The 23,943-nt window shown below is 36.5% G+C and overlaps 2 protein-coding genes across 2 annotated transcripts; both read left to right on the forward strand.

The window, feature by feature from the left end:
* The first annotated feature begins 2,845 nt into the window (after nt 1-2,845).
* Nucleotides 2,846-5,704, forward strand: LOC110657721 (probable sodium/metabolite cotransporter BASS1, chloroplastic). Its single transcript, XM_021815060.2, has 7 exons — nt 2,846-3,425; nt 4,057-4,150; nt 4,246-4,279; nt 4,363-4,417; nt 4,848-4,931; nt 5,010-5,297; nt 5,432-5,704. The coding sequence occupies exons 1-7, from the start codon at nt 2,904-2,906 to the stop codon at nt 5,582-5,584; spliced, it is 1,230 nt and encodes a 409-aa protein (XP_021670752.2). The 5' UTR covers nt 2,846-2,903; the 3' UTR covers nt 5,585-5,704.
* Nucleotides 5,705-7,166: 1,462 nt separating this feature from the next.
* Nucleotides 7,167-8,811, forward strand: LOC110657952 (uncharacterized). Its single transcript, XM_021815400.2, has 2 exons — nt 7,167-8,365; nt 8,454-8,811. The coding sequence occupies exons 1-2, from the start codon at nt 7,271-7,273 to the stop codon at nt 8,502-8,504; spliced, it is 1,146 nt and encodes a 381-aa protein (XP_021671092.2). The 5' UTR covers nt 7,167-7,270; the 3' UTR covers nt 8,505-8,811.
* Nucleotides 8,812-23,943: the final 15,132 nt, after the last annotated feature.

Here is a 23,943-nt window from a genome sequence, read left to right on the forward strand (position 1 = left end):
GAACCTTGCTTTTTCGTAATTTTCTAGTGCTTAAATAGGATTAAAAATCCATAAAATATTCGTGGTAGCTTAGAAAATTATGATTCTTTTTGCAATAGCCTAGTAATATTGCTAAGGACCGCGGGGCAAAGTTTTAGAATTTTTAGAGCTTATTTGGGCAGTTTTTGCAAAAATGGCCAATTATAAGGATTAAATTGAAATATTACATACTGTGATGGATGATTGATTTGATGGGCCCAGGAGGGGCTGTGTGATATGATTGAGCTGTGGATATATGGATTGTAAATATAGAAGTTTGTTTTGAGCCATTTTGCAGGTTGGGTAGGTCCTAGGTATAGGGGAGACTCTGCCGGATTTTCGGCACGACTTAGGACGCAATTGGTCTTTTCTTGAATTGTATTGAGTCAATTGTATTAAATAATTGTAATATAATTGTCAGGTGAGCCGGGACAGCCTTCTTCCTCCGCCCAGCCGCCACAGTGATTGTCGTCAAATCTGTGAGTAAATATTAATTTTAACTGTAATTTCGATATTATTATATGTTCAAGCATGCCCATGCATCACTTATATGCATATATTTATGTAGTTAAACTCTAGGCACGATTTATGTTGCATTGATAACTGTTAAAGTGCCATGGATGTTGTTGTGGTAATTTAGAGCAGTGTGCGTGCGTTGGCGTGCGTGTGATGTGGTGTGGACTATGGATAGGACGGGTAGTCACGGCTTGAGTTCTTCGCTGGGACCCGATCCTTCGAGGGGTAGTCACGGCTTGAGTTCTTCGCTGGGACTCTCGATTTGGTTTATTAAGCGAAAGTCCAGCTTGAGTTCTTTGCTGGCACCAGGTTGGATTTAAGAGAGCTGTATAGGGGATCAGCTCCCATATATTATGACTGATACTACAGGGTGTGTGAGTGCTCAAAATTACCTTTTTGATGTTATGATGTGAAAATATTGTTAATGTTGCATTTCACTCTACAGGGTGCATTAGTTTTAGATAGTTATAGAGATTATGGTTAAAATTGATATTTTACTCTCTGAGTCGAACGCTCACTCCTGTTCAAAAATTTTTCCAGGCCACAGGAGGATATTTTTGAGGTTAACCTGCTTTCTCCCTCGCAGGTCGATTACTAATGTTTGTATAAACTTGTTAAATCTTAGAATTTCTGCATGTGTTAGAAATGTTTATTTGATTTGGGTCTGTAAACTAAATTATTATTTTGGACCTGTAAACTTAATATTCTATGCATGTTTGATGGATTGGATGAGGGAGCTGAGCTCCCATTTATTTTTATGCTGATGAGTATGTGGAGGGTGAGCTGAGCTCCCCAATTGAGTATTTATTGTGTTTACAGGTCGGGTGAGTCGAAAACTCCCCGTTGGAAAGTCCATTTTATGGCCGGATTCTGTCCGTTTGGTTTCTTGAAATTGGGCCCAAATGGGCCTTAGAATTGGGTAAATGAACAGTTAGGCTTATTACGGGTCTCGGGGGCTTTAGGCTGGCCCAGGTCCTAGTGCCGGTCCGGCCCATAGGTTGGGTCGTGACAAAAGTAGTTAGAAGACATAAAAATACAGGCATTATTTCAAAAATTTTGTTTAAATAGGATATGCCTTATTTGCAAGACGGAAGACCTATTGATATATTTTTCATCCCATTAGGTATTTGAATGTTCATTAAGGTCAACGGGAGATCTACTAGATAAATATTATTGAAGTATCCTTTGATATTTAAATGTTCACTCGGATTAATGAGAGATCTGCTAGAGAGATATTATTGAAGTACCTTTTTATAAGAGATATGAACAAGAGGCTTCGAGAAAATTGGTGTTTTCTGAATTATATGGAGTCAATAAATAAACAATAAATCTATAAGTATTTGAACCCGAGTACATAGTAAAAGACTTATAAATCCCATTTTGAATAAAAAGTAAATTTAAAAAGCACAAAATATATATATTTGAAGCAAATCGATTGCATAATAGATATTCTTCTTCGTTATTATTTACGAAGAAAATGAGTTATTCATAAAATCAATATTGAAAAACCTTGACAAGTTGGTTTATAACCCAAAAACTATGGTTAAATTTATGAGCTAATTTATCAAGCTTCATTTAAATACAATATTTGAATTACAAACTGTACATCTATCTAAGTAGATCATAAGATTATAAAAAAAAAAAAATTATTCCTGCAAATATACAATAGAAATTAGATGAAATAGTAATATTTTCTAATTTATATTCACATCAAATTTATGTTTATTGGGTATTAAAGTGATAGCTTGAGGGTCCAAGATGTAATTTACCCTCAATATTTATTTTTCAATGGCGAAAGGGTACAAGGATGCAAATACAATAACGGGGGAGTAGTTTTCGGTTTAAATTGAAAAATCGAATCAAACTGATTAAATTCGGTTCAATTGGTTCGGCTTTAAAATTTAATCGGTTGATTCGGTTTATAATTTTGATAATTTTAGGTAATCGGTTCGATTCGATTATTTTCCCAAAAAATCAAAAAAATTGAATCAAATTGAATCGAACTGAACCGAAATCAAAGAAAACCTAACCGAACCTTAAGATTTTTGAGTTTTGATTTCTAATTTTTTTGGTTTTTATGTTTTTATTATTTAGATTTAATGTTGAAAATATGAAATTTTATAAATTTTGGTTTGATCGGTTTAAAATCTAACAGAACCGATATTTATCGATTCGATTCGGTTCGATTTTCTCTTATCAATCGGTTTTGTTCGGTTTTTAAAATTTTTTATTTTCGACTTTCGATTTTATCGGTTCGGTTCGGTTCGGAACCGAACCGACCCTCAATTAACACAGTGAACATAGAGAGGAAGAAGTCTGGTTAAAAAAAAAAAAAAAAAAAAAAAACAAATAGAGAAGGAGAAGCAAAAATGTTGTCGTCACTTTCGTCCTCTAGCACGGGAGCCAATAATCTCAGATTCTCAACCAACACAGGTCTCTACTCAAGCTATGTGTCTAGAAAACAACTCTGTCGTTGCCCTTTCACTTCCTCTGCTAGATCATTTCCTAAACTTCAAGTTCAGTCACTCCCACCAAATCAACCCAAAGTGATCCCACCCCTTAGTCTACTTCCCAGACCCAAAAGACCAACCTTTCTTATTCGTTGTGGCATTTCATCAGATAACTTAGGCGCCAGTAATGAGAAAAGTTTTAGGGAGTGGATTGAGGTGGTAGGCGAGGCAATATCTACAGCATTTCCTATATGGGTATCGTTGGTTTGCTTGTTGGCGCTCGTAAAGCCCAGCTCTTTCAATTGGGTCACCCCGAAATGGACCATTCTTGGCATTTCTCTCACCATGCTTGGAATGGGCATGACACTTACCTTCGATGATCTTAGGACCGCTTTCGCTATGCCTAAAGAGCTTATGTCTGGTTTCGTGCTTCAGTACTCGGTGTGGTCTTTTCTTTTGTGCATGTTCGTTTGGATTTGTTGCTTTTAAGTTTTATCCCAAAACAGTACCCTTATTCTAATTACGTATCGTTTATCTTTTAAGGGCTTTCAGGTTTTGTTTTGTTACGTTCAATCTGATATTGCTTGCTTAAAATTTTAAAATGTTTAATGCAAATGATCAATCGTCATTGGCATTTATACTGGATATCTTAAATGCAGGTTGCTTTTCAGAATCAGAATTGGATGTTTCTACCTAATGAAACAGGATTTTGATTTGACAAGTTGATAGAAAGTAGAGTTTCAAACTTTTAAAACTGTAGCTGGAAGAGTTTTAATCTGCTTATTTCCATGTCCCAACTCCCAATTCCGAAAATTATCAGCTCACCTTTAATACATATACAGTTAGGGCATACTCCGTCTTAAGGAACATTATCAAAAGTTATCATGAGTAATGGTACTTTTACTGTGTTGATATTTTTCCCTTTCATTGAAGTTAAGAGTAACATCTAGGAAACAGGCTACACTATGGCATCAGTGACATAACCAGTTGTGGGATATATGTTCAATTTCATCTTCTTTTTTTTCTTGTTCTTGAAAAAAAGGCTAATAGTTTAATTGGTTGTTGGTTGCAGGTGATGCCAATATCTGGGTTTTTGGTGAGCAAGCTCTTAAATCTGCCTTCACATTATGCAGCTGGTCTAATATTGGTTGGTTGCTGCCCTGGTGGTATGTCCAGCACTTCATCTGTGAGCATGCACAAATGAGCATTTTGACTTCTTCCTTGTCTCCCAGATAATAGTTCTTAAATTTGTTGATTGCAGGAACAGCAAGCAACATAGTGATTTACATTGCACGGTTTGAGATTCTCAATTTTTTTTTTCTCTTTTTCTCTTTTTGCTTATTGTAGTCATAAGATTTGATGATCTTTTGTCTCCCAGCGGAAATGTGGCACTCTCAGTATTGATGACAGCAGCAAGCACTTTAGCAGCTGTGGTCGGTAACTGGCATTGATGTCTTCTCTTTTACTTGGCAAAAATTTGGCGTGCATTCATTTAAAGGCAATGTTAGAAATTACAACAGTAGCATTAAGTTTTTCTCTAAAAAAATACTGCATTGACATCATTTCTTAGTTTTCAACTGATTCATTTTCTTTGGCCAGTAAAAGGTTCTTGGGGAATTAGCTTTTTCAGATAGTGAGAAATGTGTTCTATTCAGTTTTCATTTTCAGGCATGGTAAAATTCAGAAGGAAGGGTTTTTCACTTTTCACTTTTCACTTTTCACTTTTCATTTGGCCTCTTAAGACTAAAGCAATTTCTTGATAATATTTCTCTAAAATGCATATCCAAACTTTGAAATGATTCTATAAGATATTGCTGCCCCCTCAGTTTCCAAAATAAATTTCCTCCTACCTTCCATCTGCAGATTATGACCCCATTTCTTACAGCCAAACTGGCTGGACAATTTGTTGCAGTAGATGCAGCTGGACTGCTAATATCAACCATGCAGGTAGCTTTCCTCCAGTGGTGCTGCTTTGATGTTATTAATATCTGTCTTTTTGGTCATTTCCTCTGTTTCTGAGTTCAGGTTGTGCTTCTTCCTGTTCTGGCTGGTGCATTTCTAAATCAGTATTTCCAAGGCCTGGTTAAATTTGTATCACCCCTGATGCCACCTATTGCTGTGGCAACTGTTGCTGTTCTATGCGGAAATGCAATTGCCCAGAGTGCTTCATCAATCCTCATGTCTGGTAAACAAGTGGTGCTTGCTGCATCTCTACTTCATGCATCTGGCTTTTTCTTTGGATATGTGCTTGCAAGAGTGCTTGGACTTGATGTGGCATCATCACGGACCATCTCCATTGAGGTTGGGATGCAGGTATACTATCAAGTTTTGAGGCATTGTTGTGGAGGCCTGTTGTGAATGGTTCTTTGGTGAACTGGATGAAACATCCAATATATTTCTTTTTTCTTATAAAGCTCAAGATTTTAACTTATCCTTTTATGCCTTAGAACTCGGTGCTTGGAGTCGTTCTAGCAACTCAGCACTTCGGAAACCCACTGACTGCAGTACCGTGTGCTGTTTCCAGTGTATGTCACTCGGTCTTCGGTAGTGTCCTGGCTGGAATTTGGAGACAGAGTCTGCCTACTCAAAATAAGGATTGACATGTCATGCAAAAACTTTATATGGATTATTTCTTTGCTTTTGTTTAACATCAGATGTTTATATCTAGAATTTGCATCAGTGCTCTGGTTTTGGTAATGCATTATGTTTTTCAAGGCCAAGGAACTGACCACCTCTTACATGACAATGTTGTGCTGATATGTGTGAAAAAGACTGTTGCCATTCTATAAAAATTGCAGCCGTTTCTTAGGTACAAAGCATGAAAGCTCCAAAACTGTAATAACTGTCAAGTTGTGAAATTGAATTTCAATAGGAATTTAATCAACTAGACAGATGAGTTTATACTTAGAAACCAAACAATAAACTTCCCATGTTGTGTGTATTAGTTTTGTATTTGTACATGGGATGGTCAGGGTAGCATTAGTATACTAGCATTAAACCAGAAGGACAATGGATATTAATTGATAGATAAAAATGAAAAAGCTGATATTTTAGTTGAAATTAGGTTTCCGACTTGGAGGTTCAAATTATTTGAGATGGTGAGTAGAATTTGGTTTAAATAAGAAAAAATGATTGAATTGATTTAGTTTAGAAATTTAGTTTGGTTTTTTCAATAATTTGATTCGATTTAGTTTAATTTGATTTTTAATTTTAATTTTTTTATTCAATTTGATTTAATCTTTTTTAATTGTAAATTGGAATGTAATTGAATAACTTATTTTTTACTTTCTTAAATTAGAATTAAAAATAGAAAATATAATTGAACTTGAGGCTTACATGAGTCTAAAATGAAGTTCAAATCAAACCGAACGAACGATTGATTTAATTTACTAAAAATTTCAATTTATTTAGTTCAGTTTAATTTCTCTAATTTGATCTATTCAAATTAATTTATTAAAGATATCAATTTATTAATTTTTTTAATTTTTCAAATTGAATTAATAGATATTATTAAAGTAGCTTAATTTTTAGGATATATTTGAAGTGCTAGTTATTATTCAAATTCCATATTTGGTGTGTGTAAATTTTTTGTTTATTTTTTTTTAACTGATCCTTCATTTTATTAACTTAGAATTATCATCAATTTTTTTGTAGTAGAACTCAATGGTTAATATAATTAGATAAATGTATATATCTTGATATAGATAAGAACTCGATTTCAAGATTTAGGCAAAGTGAGACTATAACATGAAGTTTCTCATTTTCATTTTCAATCGTATTTTTTTCTAACTATGGTTTCATTCTAATTTCATTTAAATTTTAATCAAATGTTATGAATAAATTTTTTTAAAAGGAAAAAATTATGTTTTGACTGGAAATTATTATTATTATTATTATTATTTTTTAGTATATAACACGTATATTTAACATTCAGGACAGAATTCTGTATATTGATAAAATCATAACAATTTTATTAAGACTTTTCATCGCATACAAAGGAGGACAAATCAAACCATTAACTCAATCAAACCATTAACTCAATTAATTCTAAATTAGATTATTATGATTTCAGTTTTGAACAAGATCCTATTAAAAAAATAAAAATAAAAACCATTAATTTTGGTTCCCGCCACGCTAAAATGCAAAAGTTTGGTCTTTTCCCGCTGCATCAAATTTCCCCAACTTCAACCTCTCATAGCCCAAAGCCTCCCGCTTTCCTTTTCCTCTTTCGCAAATCAATCCCCATCTCTCTCTCTCTCTCTCTCTCTCTCAGAGAAGTACCAATAATGGACGGCAATTTTCAAGCCTTACCTCCTCTCAAAAGATTCAGGCTCTTGCAGCAGCTGCAAGAAAACAAAGAAAATAACATCCCCATCTCAGTGCAACTTCCCGCTAAGAAGCGAAAGTTGCAGGAGCTGCAAGGAAACAAAGAAAATAACGCCCCCATCTCATTGCAACTTCCCGCTAAGAAGCGAAAGGAGTCCCGACATTCCCTTCTTCCTGAACCCACTGAGGTTGCTTCCGCTGCTACTTATTGCTTGCCAGCCAAGAAGCGGGTCTGGGCACTCCAACCGGATTTGGTTTCAGGTAAGCCTCTTTCGACTTTCGATCTCAATGTCGAGTATACATCCTATTTTGATAAGAAAATCAAGGCAAATGAGGATGGCGAGGAAACCCCACTTCCCATTACTACTAATCAGCCTGTTGAACCTCACCCGCAAGAAAAAGAACATGAGGAAGTCTCACTTCTCAATGATAACTCTCAATCGCAGTTCATTAAAACTACAGCTCAAGAAGAAAAAGAAGAAAATAAAGTAGAAGAAGAAGATGATGATGATGATGGAATTGTGTGTGCTATTTGTCAAAGCACAGATGGGGACCCAACGGATCCCATTGTGTTCTGTGATGGGTGTGATCTAATGGTGCACAGCACTTGCTACGGCAATCCTTTGATAAAAGGTGTACCTGAAGGTGAATGGTTTTGTACCCAGTGTTTGGATTCTCAATCTAACAAACAAAATAAGGCCTTCTCTTGTTGCCTATGTCCAACAACGGGTGGTGCTATGAAACCCACCAAAGATGGCTTCTGGGCTCATGTTGTGTGTGCAGTTTTAGTTCCTGAAGTGTTCTTTGAGGACCCAGATGGCCGTGAGGGAATTAATTACTCTAAGGTTCCTAAGAGGCGTTGGGAAGGCAAGTGTTATGTGTGTAAGAGCAGAAAAGGATGTGTTATTCAATGCTCTGAGCCTAAGTGTCCCTTGGCATTTCATGTTACTTGTGGGTTGAAAGAGGATCTTTGCATTGAGTATAAAGAAGGAAAAAGGAAGGTGGAAACAATTGTTGCTGGTTTCTGCAAAAGCCATACTGAATTGTGGAAGAAGGTAAAAGTCTGTGCTGATATTCTTTATTTGGCTAATTCAATATTTTGGTTGGGGTTAATTCAATATACATATTTTTTCTCCTTTGCAGCAACAACGAACAGGAAAGTTCAAGATTGTGGCCAGAGAAGGGCACAAGTAGGCTAATATTTCTTTTGCTATGGTATGGAAAGAAATACTGAATGGGTTTAGAAATGGGTTAGTCCTTCCCACTTGGAAATTACAGATTTTCTTAAACGCTAGATTAGTTATTTTCTTCAGATTTTAGTGTGGTAGTTTTTATGCTTCGTATTAGCATAAGAAATTTTAATTTATTGTAGGATTGTGTCAATGCGTGTATTGCTCAAGTTAATCTCATATGCATTATCAACAATCTGTGATTAGCCTTCTATCTCTGCATTTCACTTTGTCAAATTAATTGGAATAAAACTCTAACGGCTGATTCTATACGCTTTGTTTCTATTGCAGCTCTTTTTACTGGTTAAGTTGATACTTGTAGCGGGAGGTTTAAAATTTTCATGGTTGTTTGAACTAGAATTTATTTATTTTTTCCCTGGTAATCTAATATTGCCATCCCAACCGAGCTGCTTGATGCTTGCTCAAAATAATAAATGAAAATTTGACTGAAGCAATCAAATATGGTTGGTTGGCGTCCATTCATTCCCTGAGTTTAGTGAAAAGTGTGGGAATGGACAATTAGAATTAGCCTATTTACAAGATTCCAGAATTGTAGCAAACAAATAAAAAAAAATAAATGATATGATATAATACCAAATACGGGTTGAAAGGTAGATTTTAGGGTGCTTTAGATCAGTTTCTTGCACTGTCAAACATAAACAGCTGGCCTTTATCCAAATAGGTTAGTGGCTGAGCACTGATGTGCTTGCCAAATTAAAAGTCGTATTTGTAGTAGCATACACAATTTTCCTTTTTCCAGATATCAAAAAGTCAGCGTTTGTTCAGTTCCTGCAATTGTTTAGAGGTCAAAATCTGTATATGATAATATTCTATATTACAGATATAAAGCCTGGTTCTTCTTAGGTCATGCTTGACAATTAGCATACGTTCTATGAACTTTATGAATTGATTAGCTCAAACATTTTCATACCAGTGATCCATTAGTTAATGAACAATATTAAAAAGTTGACTGTTTTGCATTTTCATGCTAATGGATTAACTGCTGTAGTAGCATTACCAGAAATTCGTGTATACTATAAATTTGTTTGGGAGAATTTCTGAAATGGAAATTGATGCTGTTTAAAACAACAAAGTAAAAATAAGCATTATTATATCAAATAAAATTGATGCAGACTTGGTGTCTTAAATAGTTGAACGGCAAAAAAGATCCATATAATCGACTTCAACTAGTTTGAGATTAAGACTTAATTGTTGTTATAGTCGTTGTATCATATTAGATAGAAGACATATTATGGTAAGTTAAGAATTAGGTTTTCTTGTTTCCCAATGTATATCTTGATCTTTTTGGCGCTGTCAAGCAGCTGTAATGTTTGCCCCTGAAGAAATTTAGTAATAATCATCAAAACATTGTTAATGCCGCAGACTATCCAGAAGGATAGAACTGGTCAAAGGGGGTGTTTATTTTGGAGCTTTCTTGATTTGTCTTTGCAGGATGAGATTTAGTTTGTATTTTTTAATTTTTTATTTTCATTCTATATTGATAGAAGAAGCAAGGAATTAGAAGTAAAATCTGATTCCAGGAAATTTCTTTTGTGAAAGTAAATGAATTTTTCGCTCTTATATATTTTTTTCTTTTTAGAGTATACACCCTCTTTGCGGCCATATGTACTGAGTTTGTGGATGGAGAAGATATCATTTGCTAAGCTGTACAGTTCATACACTCTGTTCCTCATGTTCTCTCTTTCCCTCTCTCTCCCTCTCTCTCTCTCTGTGCAAAGGAGGAATAGGGGACTCAAACTTGGCAGTTGGGGTCACTTGTGTTCTTTGCTTGCAGTGTTTAATATAATTTAATAGAAAAGGAAGTCAGATGTTACATCAATTTGACATTTTCATTTTGTGTGAATTCTCATTTTCCCTGATGACAACCCACAGAAAGAGGTCAGACCCCTAATTTTGGTCTGGTGCTCTAAAAGAAATAGTGTACACATAAATGGCATTTATTAAATGCAAGCATCATCATCATCTCATCATTCATCAGCATGATGAAAATCCTGAAGTTCTCCATGAAAAGCAACTGCAGACAATCTGACAGATCCCAATTGAAAGAGGAGAGGGCTACTTATTTAAGGGCGATTTGACTTTGTAAAACACAAGTCTAAAAAACTTTTAATATCTTACCAGTGCCTTTGCTGGTGGTAGTTGAAGCTTGAAAGGTATTCTAATTTCCTAAATGAGTTATTTCATAAAAATTATTTAATTTTAATTTTTTTAATTTTATTGATTTTAATTTAAATATTATTAAAATTACTGTAGATTTTTAAGTTTATATGAATTAATTTTTTTATTCATAATTACTTAATTTTAAGTTTTTTTTTTTAATATCGTCATTAAATTTTATTTTATTTTTAAATACAAAACTTTGTCATAAATTTAAAGTCTCTGTTGCTTGTAACGGTAGATTTATAAAAAATCACAAATAAAAAATATTTCTTTTTTCATATTGCATAATTTTATCTTTTCCAATAAAAATTTAACAAATTTCAAATATTTACACTTACAAAAATATATTCACACTTAAGAAATATATAATTTATTAAGTTGATTATTTTAATAATTCTTAATATAAGTTGAGATTTATTTTAAAGTTTTAAATTTAAATTTTTATTGTTAAATTTGAGAGTATTTAGTGTAATGCAATTTATGTATAATTTAAAGAAATAAATTAAAATAATTATATTTTTTACAAACTACGACCAATTATTTTAATTTTTTTCTTCTAATTGCAAATAAATAATATTACACTAAATATATTCAAATTCAATAATGAAAATTTACATTTAAAACTTTTAAAATAAATCTTAACATGTATTTAAAATATTAAAATGATCAAATTAATAAATTATACATTTCAAAAATTTTCGAGTTATTACATAACATCGTTATATATATATATAATTCATTAGAAAATTTGAAATTAGGAAAGTGATAATTTTTTTATTTATGGTAACTCAATTATAAATAATAAATTGAAATTACGGAAATTTTAAAGCTTAAGGAATTGAAATTGGGTGACGATATTGGAAAACTTCTTAAAATTGAGTGATTGTGAATGAACAATTAATATTAAAATTGAGTGATTGTGAATGAACAATTAATGCATATTAATTTAGAAACCTGCCATAACTGATTATAGTAAATTTAATTGTCACGACTCAACTTATGGGCCAGATCGGCACTAGGATCTGGGCCAGTTTAAAGTCTTCGAGGCCCGTAGTAAGCCTTACTATTCCTTAACCCAACTCTAAGGCTCATTTGGGCCCAATTTCAAGAATTCAACCGGATAGAGTTCGGCCATAAAGTGGACCTTTCAACTGGGAGTTTTTGACTCACCTGACCTGTAAACACAATATATAATCAATTGGGGAGCTCAGCTCACCCTCCACATACTCAAATGTCATAAAAATAAATGGGAGCTCAGCTCCCTCATCCAGTCCAACAAACATGCATATAATAATAAGTTTACAGGCCGAACATGATGATTATATTACAGTCCCTAAAACAAATAAATATTTCTAACACATGCGAAAATTCTAGGAGTTAATAGAATTACACAAACATTAATAAACAACCTGCGAAGAAGAAAAGCAGGTTAACCACAATAAAAATCCTCCTGTAGCCTGAAAATAATGAACAGGAGTGAGCGTTCGACTCAGAAAGTAAAATATCAATTTTAACCATAATCTCTATAACTATCTAAAGCTAATGCATCCTCTAAAGTGAAATGCAACATCAGTAATATTTTCACATCATAATAGCAAAAAGGTAATTTGGAGCACTCACACACCCAGTAATGTCAAATCATAAATATATGGGAGCTGATCCCCTATACAGCTCTCTTTAATCCAACCTGTGCCAGCGAAGAACTCTTACTGGACTTTCGCTTAATAAACCAAATCAGGGTCCCAGCGAAGAACTCAAGCCGTGTTTACCCTGAAAGACCAGGTCCTAGCGAAGATCTCAAGCCGTGTCTACCTGTCCTATCATAGCCAACACCACATCACACGCACGCCAATGCACGCACACTGCTCCAAATTATCACAACAACATCCATGGCACTTTAACAGTTGTGAATGCAACATAAGACATGCCTAGAGTTTAACTACATAGATATATGCATATAAGTGATGCATGAGCATGCTTGAACATATAATAATATCGAAATTACAATTAAAATTAATATTTTACTCACAAACTTGACAGCAGTCATTGTGGCTGCTGGGCGGAGAAAGAAGGCTGTCCCGGCTCATCTGACAATTTTATTACAATTATTTAATAAATTTGACTCAATACAAACTAAGAAAAAGACCAAAGACGTCCTAAGTCGTGCCGAAAATCCGGCAAAGTCTCCCCCATACCTAGGACCTACCCAACCTGCAAATGGGTTTAAAACACACTTCTATATCCACCAACCATATAGCCACAACTCAATCATATCACACAGCCCCTCCTGGGCCCATCCAAACAGTCATCAATCACAATATGTAAAATTACAGTTTAGTCTTTATAATTGACCATTTTTACAAAAACTACTCAAATAAACTCTAAAAATTCTAAAACTTTGCCTCGCGGTCCTTAGCAATATTACTAAGCTATTGCAAAAAAAATCATAATTTTCTGAGCTACCACGAATAATTTATGGATTTTTAATCCCATTTAAGCACTTGAAAATTACGAAAAAGCAAGGTTCGGGTTTACTTATGCTGATTCTGACTCCGGAAACGCGCTTGGAACGTCTGACAATGGTGGGGTAGCCAAAATCTCGATCTAATTGCAAGACTTTTTTGGTAGCTAGTCTGTCTGGCCGAAAATTCACAGACCCGGGCAACTGTCGAATTTCTGGAAATTGAAGGTACCTACACGAAGCCCACAACACGGGGGTTAGTATAAATTTTTTACGGAATTTTCTAAGCTCATTGAATGCTCGAAAAAATACTGCGAAGTTTTGTGGGACCCACTGAAAAACGGTGTTGAAAAATTTCAAAATTTATATTACCGCGAAGCTCTCGATGAGTGGAGTGCTCTGGTACTCTCAGTTTCCTCGTGGGGTTCATGGTTTGCGAGAAATCTAGCCCAAAAGTAGAAATGGGCTAAAACTTTTCGGACAAAATTGGACAAACCGCTCGATGGATTTTGGTGTTTTTAGTGTCTATGGAAAGCTCTCGAGATGTAGATGGTATTTGACACAAGACCCGGCCCAATTGGTGGCCGAATCGACCGGATTTCGGGCAGGAAGCTGAAGCGTCACGCCCATGTAAGAGAGGAGTTCGCGCGCGTTTTTCGGCCACCTGAGACAACGGCCGGCCATGGGGAGGCACTGGGGCGGCGCGTCGGCGAGGTGGGGAGGCGGCGGTGCGGCCTGGGGGAGAGGGAGGAGAGAGAAAATGGGAGAGAGAGGAGAAGAGGAAACGTGCGCGGGAAGAAAAAAAGAAGAAGAAGAAGAAGCTGGCCCGATTCGGCCAGTTCGATCCGGTCCAGTTCGATTCTGCCGGTTCGATTCTGCCTTGGAACAAAAAACGAGGTCCAAAAATTCCGAAAAAATTTCAAAAAACTCAGAAAAATCCATAGAATCCAAATATATTTTTAGTTTTGCTACGTGGTCTTTAAATTAATTTTTAAAAATCATGAAATTTTTATATTTTCGGAAAATCAAACCCGATTTCTAAAATCTGAAAAATTTCAAATAATTTCCTAAAATTTAAATAAAATTAAAACATTAATATTACTCACAAAATAATAAATTTAAAAATTTGAGGTGTTACATTCTTCTCCCTTTACAGAAAATTCGTCCTCGGATTTTTATACAAGGCAGAATAAGGTACTGAATTATACATTGAATAGATAAGGGTACTTGCTACGCATGTCCCGCTCTGACTCCCAGGTGCACTCTTCCACTAACTGGCTCCTCCACAAAACCTTAACCATATGAATTTGTTTTGATCTTAGCTGCCTCACTTGGTAGTCCACTATGGCTACAGGTTGCTCCTCAAACGTCAAGTTTTCTTTCAGCTCTACTACATCCGGCTGTAGCACATGAGAAGGATTAGGTATGTATTTCCTGAGCATGGAGATGTGAAATACAGGATGAACATGAGAAAGGTTGGGTGGTAGCTCCAACCGGTAGGCAATTGCTCCAACTCTATCAATAACCTCAAAAGATTCAATATACCGAGGTGCCAACTTGTCATTCTTTTCAAATCTCATGACTCCCTTCATCGGAGAAACCTTCAGGAATACGTAGTCGCCTACTGCAAACTCCATGTCCCTCCGTCTGGGGTCTGCATAACTCTTCTGCCTACTGAAAGTTGTTTTCAATCGTTCCCTGATTAAAGGAACTATCTCTGAAGTGTACTACACTAGGTCTACCTCATGCACCTTCGCTTCTCCCATTTCCATCCAACACAGAGGAGACCTACACTTCCTTCCATATAGTGCCTCATAGGGTGCCATCCCTATGCTGGAATGGCAACCGTTATTGTAGAAAAACTCCACCAAAGGTAGCTGATTATCCCATTGACCTCCAAAATCCAAAATTCTCATGCGAAGCATGTCTTCTAGTGTTTGGATTGTCCTTTCAGACTGTCCGTCTATCTGAGGGTGAAAAGCGGTACTAAAGTTTAACTGTGTGCCAAGTGCCTCCTCTAACTTCCTCCAAAACCAAGAAGTGAACTGGGGCCCTCTGTTAGATATTATGGAAGCAGAAACTCCATGTAATCTGACTATTTCTCGAATGTAGAGCAGGGCGTACTATGCAACAAAATATGTGGTCTTCACAGGTAAGAAGTGAGCTGATTTAGTCAGGCGATCTACAATTACCCATATCGAATCATATCCTCGTGTGGTACGAGGCAACCCAGTCACAAAATCTATAGTAATCATCTCCCACTTCTATTCTGAGATAGGGAGCTCTTGCAGCTTCCCTGACGGTCTCTGGTGTTCAAACTTCACCTTCTGACAAGTTAAGCACTTGGACACAAAGTCTGCTATGTCTCTCTTTATGCCATTCCACCAATAGTTATCTTTCACATCATGGTACATCTTGGTGGAGCCTGGGTGGACATTGTACAGTGTATAGTGTGCCTCTTGCATGATTTCATTTATGAGATTGTCCACATTGGGCACACATATCCTAGAACCTTGCACTAGGGTGCCATCATTGGCAAATCCAAACTCACCACCTTTACCCTGCTGTACTCTTTCTATGATCTTCATCAATTATTGGTCTCTGTGCCGGGAAACTCTAACTCTATCTCGCAGGTCTGGTCTCACTGAAAAATGAGCCAACAATACCCCCTCATATGAAAGATCTAGGATTAGACCTTAATCCATCAACTCATGTACTTCCTGAATCAACGGTCTCTTCTCCACTGATATGTGCGCCAAACTGCTAGAAGATTTTCTGCTCAAAGCATCTGCTACTACATTGGCCTTCCCAGGGCGTTACTGGATGGTGCAATCATAGTCCTTCAGAAGCTCCATCCATCTCCTCTGTCTCAAGTTTAAATCCCTCTGTTGGAAGATGTACTTCAAACTCTTGTGGTCGGTGTCTATCTCGCACACTTCACCATACAGGTAGTGTCTCCAGATTTTTATTGCAAAGACTACAGTCGCCATTTCTAAATTATGGGTGGGGTAATTTTGTTCATGCCTCTTCAGCTACCTTAAAGCATAAGCCACTACTTTTCCATTCTGCATCAAAACACACCCTAAGCCAACTCTGGAGGCGTCACAGTACACGGTATATCCTTCACCACTCATCGGTAGTGTCAACACCGGGGCGGTGGTTAGACACTCCTTAAGCTTCTGGAAACTCTCCTCACAGTCATCTGTCCAAATGAATGGAACATTCTTCCGAGTTAACTTAGTTAGGGGAGCCGCTATCATGGAAAAATCTTGCACAAAATGCCTATAGTAGCCAGCTAGACCCAGAAAACTTTGCACCTCAGTGATTGTTGTAGGCCTAAGCCAATCAGTTACAGCTTCAATTTTCTTGGGATCTGCTTGAATGCCTTCACTAGAAACCACATGTCCCAAGAATGAGATGCTTTCTAGCCAAAATTCACATTTTGAAAATTTGGCATATAGCTGGTGCTCCCTCAAAGTCTGCAACACCATCCTCAAGTGCCACACGTGTTCTTCCTCGGTCCGAGAGTATACCAAAATGTCATCTATGAATACGATGATAAAACGGCTCAGGAATGGCCTAAACACCCTGTTCATTAAGTCAATGAAGGCTGCTGGTGCATTAGTGAGTCCAAAAGACATCACCAAAAACTCATAATGACCATATCTTGTCTTAAATGTTGTTTTGGACACATCTTCATTCCTGATTCTCAACTGATGGTAGCCTGATCGCAGGTTTATCTTGGAAAAGAATCTAGCCCCTTGGAGCTGATCAAACAGATCATCGATCCGAGGAAGTGGATACTTGTTCTTCACAGTCACCTTGTTCAGCTGTCTATAGTCAATACACAACCTCAAGGACCCATTTTTCTTTCTCACAAATAGAACAGGAGCGCCCCAGGGTGAAGTGCTTGGACGTATAAAACCCTTGTCCAAAAGCTCCTATAGTTGCTCCTTTAGCTCTTTCAATTCTGCTGGTGCCATCCTGTAAGGCAGCATTAATATGGGGTTTGTACCCGGCACAACATCAATGTAGAACTCTATTTCCCTTCCTGGTGGCAACACTGGAAGCTCCTTAGGGAAGACATCCATGAATTCGCTGACAACAAGAACATTTTTCATGTTGACACCTTCTACAGATGTATCTCTTACCAATGCCAAATACCCTTGACATCCACGCCTCAACATTTTTTTAGCACTAATTGCTGACACCAAATTATATGGAGCCATGCTCCTGTCACCACCAAAGCTAAACTCTTCCACACCAGGTATGTGGAAATACACATTTTTGTTCTTGCAGTCTAAAGTGGCATAATGAGTTGCCAACCAATCCATTCCCAAGATTACATCGAAATCCATTACTGGTAGAGGAACCAAGTTTGCTGGGAGGATCTTCCCATCCACTACTACTGGACTACCCGGAAAAACCATGTCTACATCTATGTTGTCACTAAGTGGGGTAGCTACAGACAAAGGGCATTCTAAAGTTGTAGGGTTTCTACCCAATCTCATGGCAAACACATGGGAGAAAAATGAGTGCGTAGCACCCGGATCTATTAAAACACGAGCCTCATAGGAACATACTAGAAGAATACCTACCACAACTGCATTAGAAGCCTGAGCATCCTGGTGGGTCAGGGTGAAAACCCGAGCTTGACCCCTACCCTGCGTTGCAGAACCCTGATATTGACTTCTACCCCCTGATCTGCCTCCAAATCCACGTCCCCCTTGTCCTCGACCCTGTTGGCCATTGAACTGACTACCTGCCATGCTGGAAACACTAGGATACAACTGACGAGGAACATTTGCAATAGAACCCTGTTACCCTATCTGTGGCTCGCTGAACACGGGGCATTCCCTAGCAAAGTAACCTTGTTGGCCACATCTGAAGCATACTCCTGAATCCATCATACAAGGTCCTGAATGTCCTCTTCCATTATGTGCACAAGGTGCAAAGGAGGATCCTGAACCAGACCTAGAACTGCTGTATCTCGAACTATGACCACTGCTGGATCCATACCCTGGTCTGAATCCTCGAGATTTGTGTCTAAAACCACTCTTCTTATTCCTACTTCTTCCTCTGTAATTGCTCTGGCCTCCGCTATCCGGAGCACCCATGTGGGGAACACCTGAAGAACCCTCTGCTCTATTTTTCTTTGCCCTTCTGCCGTCATCCACAGCATAATTATTCTCAATCTGTCTGGCTCGATCAACCACCACATCAAAAGACTGATCAGACGTCATGGTCAGCTTTGCATACCTCCTGTCAAGCCCCTTTAGGAACCTCTTCACCTTCATAGTTTCTGTAGCTACTGCTGTAGGGGCATACCTGCTCAGTTCCAGAAATTCTGTAGCATATTTATCTACAGACCTGCCATTCTGCCTTAAGGCCTCAAAGGCCCACTACTTTTGATCTCTAAAACTTTCTGGTACAAACCAATTGAAAAACAGTTCCACAAACTGAGTCTATAACAAATCTTCCACCCGTGGTAATATGTAGTCATTCATCCATTGTCTAGGCATAGGCCCCATGACATGCTGCATACACTTTATAAGTATTTTATCAGTCAACTGCAACTCTGTTCCTGCCTGTCTGCAGGAATCCTGCATCATCTGACACATCATAAGTACTAGGCACCAATTTCTTAAAATTGATTATCTGTTTGTAAGGTTCCCCTCTTGGCGCGGTGGACTACTGCTGCTGGGGAGGGTGGACCATATACTGTGCCATCATATCCATGGTTCTCTGCAAATCAGCTAGAGTAGCTGCCATTGGGTCCATGGACCCTGTGCCATAAAAGACTGATCCTGAACTGGTGGCAGCTGCTCTTCTACTTGAGCAGCTCTAGGCCTCCTACCCCGCCTCCTCGAGGCAGGTGCCTCATCCTGTACCGACACCTCATCAGGCACATCTGGTTTTGGTGCAGTGGCAACTCTCCTGCTTCTACGCATTTTCCTGAAATTCAGCAGCATTAGCCCACAAAATTCAAAACAGCATATTACACAGCTTTATAGACTCATATTTATACATAATTATATGAAGCAGAAACTAGAAGCAAAAATGACAATGCAAGATGAATGTGGACCCTATTTTTCGCATGTGACTCCTGGTAGACTCTTCCCAACACTTTAGACAATTATTCCCTATGAATCTAGAGCCTAAGCTCTGATACCACATTTGTCATGACCCAACCTATGGGCCGAACTGGCACTAGGACCTAGGCCAACCTAAAGCCCCCAAGGCCCGTAGTAAGCCTAACTATTCCTTAACCCAACTCTAAGGCTCATTTGGGCCCAATTTCAAGAATTCAACTGGACAGAGTCCGGCCATAAAGTGGACCTTTCAACGGTGAGTTTTTGACTCACCTGACTTGTAAACACAATATATAATCAATTGGGGAGCTTAGCTCACCCTCCACATACTCAAATGTCATAAAAATAAATGAGAGCTCAGCTCTTTCATCCAGTCCAACAAACATGCATATAATAATAAGTTTACAGGCCCAACATGACGATTATATTATAGTCCCCAAAACAAATAAATATGTCTAACACATGCGGAAATTCTAGGAGTTAATAGAATTACACAAACATTAATAAACAACCTGCGAAGGAGAAAAGCAGGTTAACCACAACAAAAATCCTCCTGTAGCCTGAAAAATAATGAACAGGAGTGAGCGTTCGACTCAGAGAGTAAAATATCAATTTTAACCATAATCTCTATAACTATCTAAAGCTAATGCACCTTGTCGAGTGAAATGCAACATCAGCAATATTTTCATATCATAACAGCAAAAAGGTAATTTGGAGCACTCACACACCTAGTAATGTCAAATCATAAATATATGGGAGCTGATCCCCTATACAGCTCTCTTTAATCCAACCTGTGTCAGCGAAGAACTCAAGCCAGACTTTCGCTTAATAAACCAAATTAGGGTCCCAGTGAAGAACTCAAGCCGTGTCTACCCTGAATGACCGGGTCCCAGCGAAGATCTCAAGCCGTGTCTACCCGTCCTATCCATAGCCAACACCATATCACACGCACGCCAACGCATGTACACTGCTTCAAATTACCACAACAACATCCATGGCATTTTAACAGTTGTGAATGCAACATAAAACGTGCTTAGAGTTTAACTACTTAGATATATGCATATAAGTGATGCATTGGCATGCTTGAACATATAATAATATCGAAATTATAATTAAAATTAATATTTTACTCACAGACTTGACAATAGCCATCGTGTGGTGGTCAAGGAGGAAAAGGTCGTCCCACCACCGACGCTTTTATTACAATCATTTAATAAATTTGACTCAATATAAACTAAGAAAAGGACCAAAGACGTCCTAAGTCGTGCCAAAAATCCGGCAGAGTATCCCCTATACCTAGGACCTACCCAACCGGCAAATGGGTTTAAAACACACTTCTATATCCACCAACCATATACCCACAACTCAATCATATCACACAGCCCCTCCTAGGCCCATCCAAATAGTCATCAATCACAATATGTAAAATTACAGTTTAGTCCTTATAATTGACCCTTTTTGCAAAAGCTACCCAAATAAATTCTAAAAATTCTAAAACTTTGCTCCGCGGTCCGTAGCAATATTATTAAGCTATTGCAAAAAGAATCATAATTTTCTGAGCTACCACGAATAATTTATAGATTTTTAATCCCATTTAAGCATTAAAAAATTATGAAAAAGTAAGGTTCGGGTTTACCTATGCCGATTCCGACTCCGGAAACGCGCTCGGAACGTCTGACAACGATGGGGTAGCCAAAATTTCGATCCAATTCTAAGACTTTTTCGGTAGTCGGTCTGTCTGGTTGGAAATTCACAAACCCAGGCAACTATCGAATTTCCGCAAATTGAAGATACCTACACGAAGCCCACAACACGGGAGTTAGTATAAAATTTTTACAGAATTTTCTAAGCTCATTTAATGCTCAGAAAATTACTGCGAAGTTTCGTAGGACCCATCGAAAAACGATATCGAAAAATTTCGAAATTTATATTGCCGTGAAGCTCTCAACGAGTGGAGCGCTCTGGTACTCTCGATTTCCTCATGGGGTTCACGGTTTGCTAGAAATCTAGCCCAAAAGTCGAAATGGGCTAAAACTTCCCGGATAAAAATTGGACAAACCCCTCGATAAATTTTAGTGTTCTTAGTGTCTATGGAAAGCTCTCGAGGTGTAGATGGTGTTTGACACAAGACCCGGCCCAATTGGTGGCCGGATTGGCCGAATTTTGGCCGGGAAGCTGAAGCATCGCGCGTGCGCAGGGGAGGAGTTCGCGTGCGTTTTCCGGCTACCTTTGTAGATGGCTAGCCGTGGGGAGGCACTGGGGCGGTGCACCGGCGAGGTGGGAAGGCAGTGGCGTGGCCTGAGGGTGAGGGAGGAGAGAGAAAAAGGGAGAGAGAGGAGAAGAGGAAACGTGCGCGGGAAGAAAAAAAGAAGAAGAAGAAGCTGGCTCGATTCGGTCGGTCCGATCCGATCTGGTTCGATTCAGTCGATTCTATTCAGGGTACCCGAAATTAAATTTTTACTCTGTCTTGGGACTAAAAACGAGGTCCAAAAATTCCGAAAAAATTTCAGAAAACTCAGAAAAATCCATAGAATCTAAATATATTTTTAGTTTTGCCACGTAGTCTTTAAATTAATTTTTAAAAATCATCAAAGTTTTATATTTTCGGAAAATCAAACCTGATTTCTAAAATCCAAAAAATTTCAAATAATTTCTTAAAATTTAAATAAAATTAAAATATTAATATTACTCACAAAATAATAAATTTAAAAATTTAAGGTGTTACATTAATAATATTTAAATTAAAGTTAAATAAATTTAAAAAAAAATATTAAAATTTCTTTTATAAAGTAATTCATAAAATTGAGTGATTGCAAATAATAATAATCTAATTTAACACTTATAAACCTTCATTGGGCTAATGTGGCTTTCAAGGATTTTTTTTTTTTCCCCTTCTTTGCTCTTTTTACTGTTCCTCTAGTTGGACAAATCTTAATCACCGGCTTCCTTGCATTACATGTATAGGCATTATTGAGTAGGGTGTGCATGGTTATTGGAATTTTCAATCGAATCTATCAAAATTATATTAAATTAAATTTATTTTATTATTTTAATTTTTTATTAAGAATTAAATTAAAATTATACTTAAAATTGTATTAAAATTATACAGCACCGAATTGAATCGAAAAATTATATATATATATATATATATATATAAATAATTTTAAGTATAAATATATTAAATTATTCATTAACAATAAATAATTAAAAATAGTTAAAAAATATATTATATATATGCTAATAATTAATTTTAAAACTTAAATAATTATTAAGTATGATTTTTTTATAACAAAATTTGTATAAAATTATTTTAAAATTTGAAGCCTGAAAATGAATTAAATTAAATTAAATTAAAATATTAAAGAATTGAATTGAAATTGTATTAAAAGTTTATTTCGATCATAATTCCTAAATAGAATTCGAATTTGAATCAGAATCGTACACTTTAACCATCAATCAAGAGTTCATTTAAGAGAAGCAAATTGGCATCATGTCCTGCTGTTAGGTTATTATGCTTAAACATTTAACAAACTTTGAAGAGACACGCAGCAAAGTGAAAAAAATTTACTCAGCTTAGGGAACTTGTCATAGGTTGATTATGGCTTTAGATGGAACTCATCTGAAGATGAATATTTGGTGCAACTACCCACATATAATATTAACGGTATCTGCTAATAAGGAACCTGGTCAATTAAGGCACCATGAAATCTAGAGAAGGAAATTGGTCAATAAAATAAGTTCCCTTTGAACTTTCTTGAATGATCTTTTGAGCAAGCGATTTGGCATAACATTGTTTGGACCTTGTTATATTAATTATACAGAAGAAAAAATTATTGTCTTACATTAGTTTGGAATAAGAACTTTGTACTAAAACAAATTATTTTCCCTTGAACTAGCTTTTGAAACGAAGTTAAACTTAATCCATTTTTTGTACATGGTATCAAAACCTACCTTGTTTCAATATTGGGTCATCCTTAAATGTATTTATTTACATACTTCACACTCTAATATTCATATCTGAGCGTGATGGGGTGTGTTGTCCCATATTAACTTGAAAATACACTTCTTACTAAATACAAAACTTGAGTAAATCTCCTCTTCTTAAACTAATTTTTAGAGTTGAGTTAAATTCCGCCCGTTTTCCATTCAAATATTAACTTTGATAATGGATGCAAAGTCATGTCCACATGGTGAAACTGAAACTAGAAGAAAGTTTTGTAAGTTGAATTTTTTTTTTTAAGAGATTTCAATATAACTTAAACAACCCATTTGTTAATTAGTGTTTTGACTTGTGGAGAATGCACTTCTAGAAGAAAAATGTCAATATGATGACAATTTTGACAAAATGCTATGTGAACTTGGAACTTGTCAAATTATACACTTGAAGTTATGTCTGATTTGTTCTTGATGTTTGTAATTTCAGTTTTTTTCTTTTATTGTCTCAAATTCAACCCTCTCAACTTTTTTGATATCTTATTCTATTTGTTGATGCAATTATTTTCATATATAGGGATCATGAACATGCATCAAAATGATTTAATTTTTTTTATTCTGATTAATATTTATTATATATTAAATTAACAAATGTTAAGGTGGATGAGTGGCTATATTAGACTAGATAAAGTCCGTAATGAGAGAGTATTAGAAAAAAGTTAGGAGTGGTGTCAATT

This window comes from Hevea brasiliensis, chromosome 4 (assembly GCF_030052815.1).
Source record: "Hevea brasiliensis isolate MT/VB/25A 57/8 chromosome 4, ASM3005281v1, whole genome shotgun sequence".
NCBI lineage: Eukaryota > Viridiplantae > Streptophyta > Magnoliopsida > Malpighiales > Euphorbiaceae > Hevea > Hevea brasiliensis.

Bases quoted from the DNA above. Each gene is read 5' to 3' on its own strand.
- LOC110657952 (XM_021815400.2), top strand. From the start codon at position 7,271: ATGGACGGCAATTTTCAAGCCTTACCTCCTCTCAAAAGATTCAGGCTC. The intron at 8,366-8,453 runs GTAAAAGTCTGT...TCTCCTTTGCAG, and splicing joins ATACTGAATTGTGGAAGAAG to CAACAACGAACAGGAAAGTT.
- LOC110657721 (XM_021815060.2), top strand. From the start codon at position 2,904: ATGTTGTCGTCACTTTCGTCCTCTAGCACGGGAGCCAATAATCTCAGA. The intron at 4,418-4,847 runs GTCGGTAACTGG...TTCCATCTGCAG, and splicing joins CAAGCACTTTAGCAGCTGTG to ATTATGACCCCATTTCTTAC. The intron at 4,932-5,009 runs GTAGCTTTCCTC...TTCTGAGTTCAG, and splicing joins TGCTAATATCAACCATGCAG to GTTGTGCTTCTTCCTGTTCT.